Source organism: Vanessa atalanta, chromosome 11 (genome assembly GCF_905147765.1).
Source record: "Vanessa atalanta chromosome 11, ilVanAtal1.2, whole genome shotgun sequence".
NCBI classification, from domain to species: domain Eukaryota; kingdom Metazoa; phylum Arthropoda; class Insecta; order Lepidoptera; family Nymphalidae; genus Vanessa; species Vanessa atalanta.
Genome location: NC_061881.1, coordinates 2,617,018 through 2,624,001, shown reverse-complemented (window position 1 = coordinate 2,624,001; position 6,984 = coordinate 2,617,018). Strand labels below are relative to the sequence as shown.

Below are 6,984 nucleotides of genomic sequence, written 5' to 3'. Positions count from 1 at the left end.
ATTATAACTTTTTCCTGTATTAATTTTGCTGTATTTATTATTTATTAACCTATGCCAAATTTATATTTTCAAATACGACAAAAGTTTTTAACATATTTCATTATTTAAAAAATAACGTTTTCTTAATACCCATATACATATTAACTAAAAATAATTCAACAATTACATATATACATATGAATTAAAAAATATCGGCATATCGCATAGTATATTATACGAATAATGGTCGAGCCGTATCATTTGACAACCCTACTACAAACGTACATATATATATTAAGATTGAGCAAGAATTCATCAGGAAAACACATCATGCCTTCGAGCGTAGTAAACGTGTTTGTTTTCTCTGCATTATTCGTGTGTAATTTCGTGCATGCGGGCGTACACGTTCACAATGTACAACCCTTCGACTATAGATCAAGTAAGTTTGTAAAATTAATAATTTTAATAAAACGTGCTACTTTTCATAAAAAAGTGATGACAAATTTATAATTCTAATTTTAAGTGTTAGTGCAAACAACTATGGAAAATATTAAATGTCAATGTTATTCGTGTTTGTTTCAAACAGGTTTATGACATTTTTTAATAATATTGTTATACCTAAAACGTAGTGTGGTTGACATTTAAGACGTGAATTTTAAAATGTCGGTACTGACCGCAACTCACCTTTGTGAATAAACAGTAACTCAAGACTGGAAGATAGAATCACGTCGTGTGAATACATAATGTAAATAAGGAAGTAGTCCTTTGTCATGGGTGATTAATCGCACACGGCTAATACCTAATCTATTTATTTGTGCTACCCGCACAAAGAATATAATTATGCCCTGTTGTATTTAAATGTAATGAAATGCCTTATCATGATGTACACGTGATACTATCTAAACAAACTATATAAATTTTGACCGTGACCTGTCTTCATTATGCAGTGATAATACCAAAGATCAACGCCATTTAATAAAATATTACACTGTGTAAACATATTGCAGATTAATGTGCTTTATTCAGAATAAGATACAGTTTTAAAGCAATATATAAATTCGAATTTTATATAAAATATTATCATCGCTACATATTTCTTGTCTCAAATAATACTCGGTGATAAAGAAAATATGACGTGTGTAATATATTTATACAGATTTTTAACTCTTGTTTTGTTAAATCTTCTAAGTTTTAGTATTTGCCATTTTAATATTTATGATTTATGCAAGATTCAATATTTGAATATTTTTAATTTTTCCAGACTTTAATTTAGATCGAAACGATATTCAAATTGTGAAAAGCAAAAATGAAAAAGCACAAAGTCCTGTAAACGAACAGTTTCCCTCTGCGGTCCTCTTCGGGAGAACCTGCGGAGGTACTATCATCAGCCCCACGTGGATCCTCTCAGCTGCTCACTGGTATGTAAGCGACAAAAATTAAAATTAAATCAATAATTATTATTCTAAACATAATATTGCGTCATCTATGGTATCTTTCTAGACATTTTAAAGTTTATCACACGACGAAAGACACGATTGATCACAGTATTTGACTTAGAATTAAAGTTTACATAACATAAGCTCTCAGGCGTTTGAATGAGCCGTTACAGATTCAAATATAACGTTCTCTTGGTCTCTGTATAATTTAATAAATACATTGTATTTCGTTCATATTTATCAATAATTCGCTAGCAAGAGACGGGTACTATCAATTATTTCGTAATTTATCAACTAATATTTAACAACATAGATTGATAATACTAATTAGCTTTTTCATCTGATCCAATTTAATGAGCGATGTAGTGTAATGTTTATAACTTGTGACACAAAGCAATGTATATAATTTGTGCCTACTATACAAACCAACGCCACTCTGATATTCTGCGGTTGTCAGAACCCATATGATATTCAAATGCGTCAATAACTAACGCACATAAATAGTGGGGTTTTCCTTGTTTACTAGAAGCAATTATATTAATAATGTAGTGATTACTAATAACTGCTTTTATAATTAATTTAATCGTTAACCTCGTCAGTGCCCGACCATTCGGGTGCACATGTGTGTATTCGATATAAAAATCGATCCGTATGGCTGTCACAAGAGTTTGTAATCAATACTAATGAATGAAGAGACGCTTATTTTGAAAAAAACTACTAAACCAAAGAAACTTCGCATTTTGAAGAACGTTTCAGTAGACATACTTGTAAGTCGCTGCGTTTCGCAGTTTCACCCGCTTTTAATTTAGACTGTTACTATGACAAGAGTTGATTTCATGCTCTTGTACGCTAATTAAAAAATAAACTAAATAAATCAAATGATATTTCAAGATATTCACGGTTCGCTAGTTACTACAATCCATTCAACTAAACCAATTCGGCTGTGACTTATTAAGTAAATTAAATATTCTTTCAACCGTAACCCGAATATTGCCTAGACTCAATCGACACAATTTACATATTGTACTCATTTAGATGGACACATTCTGTTATACTAGGCTGAAATCAATGCTTAGTAATAAAGCATTCTCATCTATCAGTTTGTTTACTTACTAATTTTGCAATCGATTAAACTAACTCGTTAAACATCTTACTTTGCGTCACTATACTACCTATACGTAATTTTTTTAGCTCTATAGTTTTTGTTAAACAAAGTCCTACGACAAACTTAAGTTTTTTAAATATTCTCTATCAGTTTTTTATGTAGATATATAGATGATTCATTCTGGGTTTATCCGCACAGGTAATATTATCTTTAAATACCAACCTGTAACATTTATAATCGTCTCGAGTTGTAAAGTAAACGTCTCAAGGTCCACCGGTTATTATTTTATTGATTTCTACCTATAATAATAAAATAATATATACATATAATATTTGAATAGGTATTTTGTTATCGATTATTCTTCATCTCACGGTTACAAAAAAATAAAATAAATATATAGGTAGGTAATTAACTTGTTGTCGTAAGATATCTGAACTCATTTTGAACTCAAAGGAAAAAATAACGAAATATATATTATAAATATTATACGCGCTAAAAAAATGACAAGACATTTTTATTTACAAGTTTGTGACACCCCCACTTTCTTACGTTCAAATCGTCACATTAAGAAATACAATTGTTCAAGTATCTAGTAATTAACCCACCTTACTTTAATTTGATGCACTTAAATATTATGATAGTTTCTGACGATCATTATTTTACTATTCCGATACTCTACCCTACAGGTACGATCCTATAAAAAGGGCTATAAAATAATATATGGTGGAGATACTCTTTAGAATGCAAGTAATCCCGCACTTATATTAATCAGCTGCGCTCTAGTAAATCCCAAAATCCCATCTTAGGCTGGGGAGCCCCGAAGTACTCTATACTACTATACTATAAAAGCTTGTAATAAAAAAATTCAAATTAAATTTCCCTCACAGACAGGCGCGTAGCCACGACCGGAAGCTAGTGATATAAAATATACTGTAATAATGCCAAAATACTTTAAATTATCCTGTAGGCTTTGACTACTACTCGATATCTACTCTTCAATTTGCTTGTTTTCATAGTACGTTGTTCACCTCTGGAAGAGATGTACTCGCAGGGACTAACAATACCGAGAACGGTACTGGCCTGCGTCACAGAATTAAACGCCTTGTAGTCCATCCTCGCTTCTCAGTTGGACCCTACTGGCTGAACGCCAATCGTTTCAACATAAAACAGGTAAAAGATTTTGCAAAAGCAAAGTTAATAATAATACTTTAGTAATTTACCTTCAAAAATACTCATATTTTTTAATCTAAATAAATTTGGAGACCTACTGTAACAAAACCATAATATGTAGGTCGTTTTTTTCACACGAACACACACAAAGTAACTGTTAAATGTGACAAATAGACTGAATATCCTTGAAATTCATTGAAACATATGGCAGGAGGTCAAGTCTATAGTTCTATTGTACATCGTTTGTAGTTTAGTTAATGTGACCTTAACGCTACAGGTGGGAGCGCGATGGGATTTCTTGCTAGCGGAGTTAGAGAGTCCTCTTCCTTTGGACGGCAAGACTATGGTGGCGGCGGACCTGGACGATCGCGCCAGACTGCCGCCCGGCGAACAGGTCGGATATGCTGGCTTCGGCGCAGACATACACGGAGTTAGTATCTATATTAGTTATTGTTTTACGAATAATGTAAACAAACATTCTTAACCAATTGTCTTCTGATTTATTTCTTTTTAAATATTTATGAGTTTCATATTGTAGATAGAAACAATCCCTGCTTATACTTACTCTATTAATAATGCTGGTAATGAGATTTATATTGAAAGTGTAATCACTTCGAATAGAATACTAATGTAAAACCTTGACCACAGGGAGTGATGCGCGAAGATATGCATGCCATGGATCTGGAAATTCTTGCAGATGAAGATTGCTCCGACCTACTAGAATACGACGGTGCGGACATGATTTGCACGAAGGGCCGCGCGCCGCGGTACGACTCCGCCTGCAATGTAAGCTTATTAACCTTTTTTTTTTATTCTGAAAAATATATTATAGCAATTTTTTAATTTGCTCCTTTGAGGTTATATCAAAGCAATATATATTTGGCATTGCTGTATTCCGCTTTGAAGGATGAGTAATCCAGCGTAGCTCCAGCCACGAGGGTCTTACTTCCTAGGGTTGGTGGCGTATTTGCGATGTTTGGAATGGTTAATATTCTGTACAGTACCGATGTCTTTGGGCGGAGGTTTCTACTTACCATCAGATGACCTATTTGCTAGTCTGCCTTTCTATTATAAATCAAAAAACTTCTTCACTTATAAACTTTTAAATAGTTCAGCTTTGAATAGCTAGAAATATAAAATATCTTTTTCCTTTCAGGGTGATAGTGGCAGTGGACTCATAAGAAACGGTAAGGTTCTGGGCGTCGCCTCTTGGGTTGAGAATGATGCTATAGAATGCAAAAACGGAGCTAGAGTAGTGTTCTCACGAGTTGCCAGCGCGAGGGATTGGATTAAGCAAGTTACGAAAGTATAAATGTTTTAACTTAATTGTTATTGATAAAAATAGCTTCGATTACAGATAAAAATAAAATGTACTTATTTAGGTTAAAAATCTTAACCAAAGAATATAAATAGTTTGATACTCACTAATACATTTATATTTTAATATTAAAACTGAAAATTAAATATTTTTAACAATATTTATATGTAAAAAACATAAAATGTTGACTGTAATCGAACAATATAAATGAAGACATTTATACATTTATGTATATACTTATGAGTATGCAAATGTATTGGAAAAAATGTGAACAAGCAAAAGAAACATTCTATTGTTTTGTATGTATTTTTTTCGCAAGTTAGCATCGTTGTGATTAGCCCTTAGATCAATTAGCCTTACTTATATGGTTGTGGTGCATCGATCTTCGATCATGAACAATTGAAACAAATCATAATATGTCAATATGCAATATGCAAATGGCAATGGCTGGTGTCGAGAGGATTAATGCACCAGAGAATAATTATAATTATGTATTACGATTATATTTACATTTTGATTTGTATATATTGATTCAAAGTTAATGTCATATGTAAATATAATAATTATTGTGTAATAATTCTAATTATAAAAAGTGTAATATAAAAGGTAACAAAGGACACTAAAACCGACGTCGAACAGAACCGACAGTTTTATATATCGGTTGAATGTCCTTGATTTTAACCGACTTCACGTCGAATGAATTTGATTCTTTTTTTGATGTAACATGAGTTTGTTAGTTTATAGTAGTAGGCAATTTAGTTTCTGTTAAAATACTAATGCCCAAATGTTGTATTAGCTTGATACACCCACACCTCGCATTTATAGTTTACACACTTTACTTTGTTTATGTTGAATTACAGATTGCAACGCAATCGCTAAAATACAATAATTAACATTCTGTATGAATAAATATAAGCTTACCACCGCAATTACGATGCGGCAACATTATAGTATAATGCATTTGTACGTAACGAGTTAACTGTCTACACAATATAATATTAAACTAATTGTATGTTATAAGTCATAGAATGTTATTGTCAATTTTTATGTGGTCAAAAAAGTAGAAAATGATAAAAAATAATAATAATCTTATGGAAGGTATGATTTATATAGAAATCATCATACGATAGTTGACAAGGGACACTTCACTAGTCCACTGAAACTTGAGATTTCAGAGTAGCGATATCCCATTGGTAAAATTCTCCTATCTCTCCAGAAGGGATGTATATTCACATGTTTTGACAATTTACAATCTCGCAGGATAGTTTATAATTTAACGGTATTTACAACTTAACGGTTTTTTTAAAAAGAAAAACTTATGAGAAAATTACTTTTATAAGGATGGTAATGTTTATTGATTGGAGTATTAATTTTGTAAGACTTATTTTTAACCGTTTTGATGTCTTTTAAAGTTTTTATTGAGATATATCTGAATGTAATATGTAGGCAGAGATGTAAGTAATGCGATTCGTAGTGTTTAGATACATTTTACTTTTATGGGTATTTTTCTGCCTAACTTTAATCATATAGGTTTGTTATAATATCAACTGAGTAAAATGTGTTGCAGTTCTTATTAAAATAAATATTATTTTCTATGTCAATAGTTGAAATAAATAAAAATAAGACAGGATAATGTGCTAATCCAGAATATGATTTTCATTTTGTATACAGATAATAAACAATTTTGGGAATGAATATAGTTTTTCTTAACTTTGTAATCGTTTCACCTCCGTATTGATATGTTTAAAACTGTTAATACAGCAAATAGAACATTTGAGTTTCTTTTTTTTTTAAAAAAGAAAGTTACCAGTATTTCAGTTAATAATACTCCAAAAAATTTAAAGCTTGTCTCGAAATAAGTGTAAGTAGTGGAGACGTCAAAAACTCTAGCAGTCAGTTTCGAACTTGTTAGCAATTTTAAAAGTATTACCATCAAATACCATTACATTATTTGTCAAAATAGCAATTTGAAGGAG

The 6,984-nt window shown here is 31.3% G+C and overlaps 1 protein-coding gene across 1 annotated transcript; it reads left to right on the top strand.

Annotated features, from left to right (window-relative positions):
- Positions 1–266: 266 nt before the first annotated feature.
- Positions 267–6,703, top strand: LOC125067310 (scolexin B-like). The gene is made up of 6 exons (XM_047675840.1): positions 267–418; positions 1,241–1,397; positions 3,537–3,690; positions 3,968–4,120; positions 4,339–4,476; positions 4,847–6,703. Exons 1-6 carry the CDS (start codon positions 310–312, stop codon positions 5,000–5,002), a joined length of 867 nt encoding a protein of 288 aa, XP_047531796.1. The 5' UTR covers positions 267–309; the 3' UTR covers positions 5,003–6,703.
- Positions 6,704–6,984: the final 281 nt, after the last annotated feature.

Excerpts from the sequence above, each read along its gene's own strand:
- LOC125067310 (XM_047675840.1), top strand. The coding sequence starts at position 310 with ATGCCTTCGAGCGTAGTAAACGTGTTTGTTTTCTCTGCATTATTCGTG. Across the intron at positions 4,121-4,338 it reads TCGGCGCAGACATACACGGA|GGAGTGATGCGCGAAGATAT; the intron begins GTTAGTATCTAT and ends CCTTGACCACAG. Across the intron at positions 4,477-4,846 it reads GGTACGACTCCGCCTGCAAT|GGTGATAGTGGCAGTGGACT; the intron begins GTAAGCTTATTA and ends TTTTCCTTTCAG.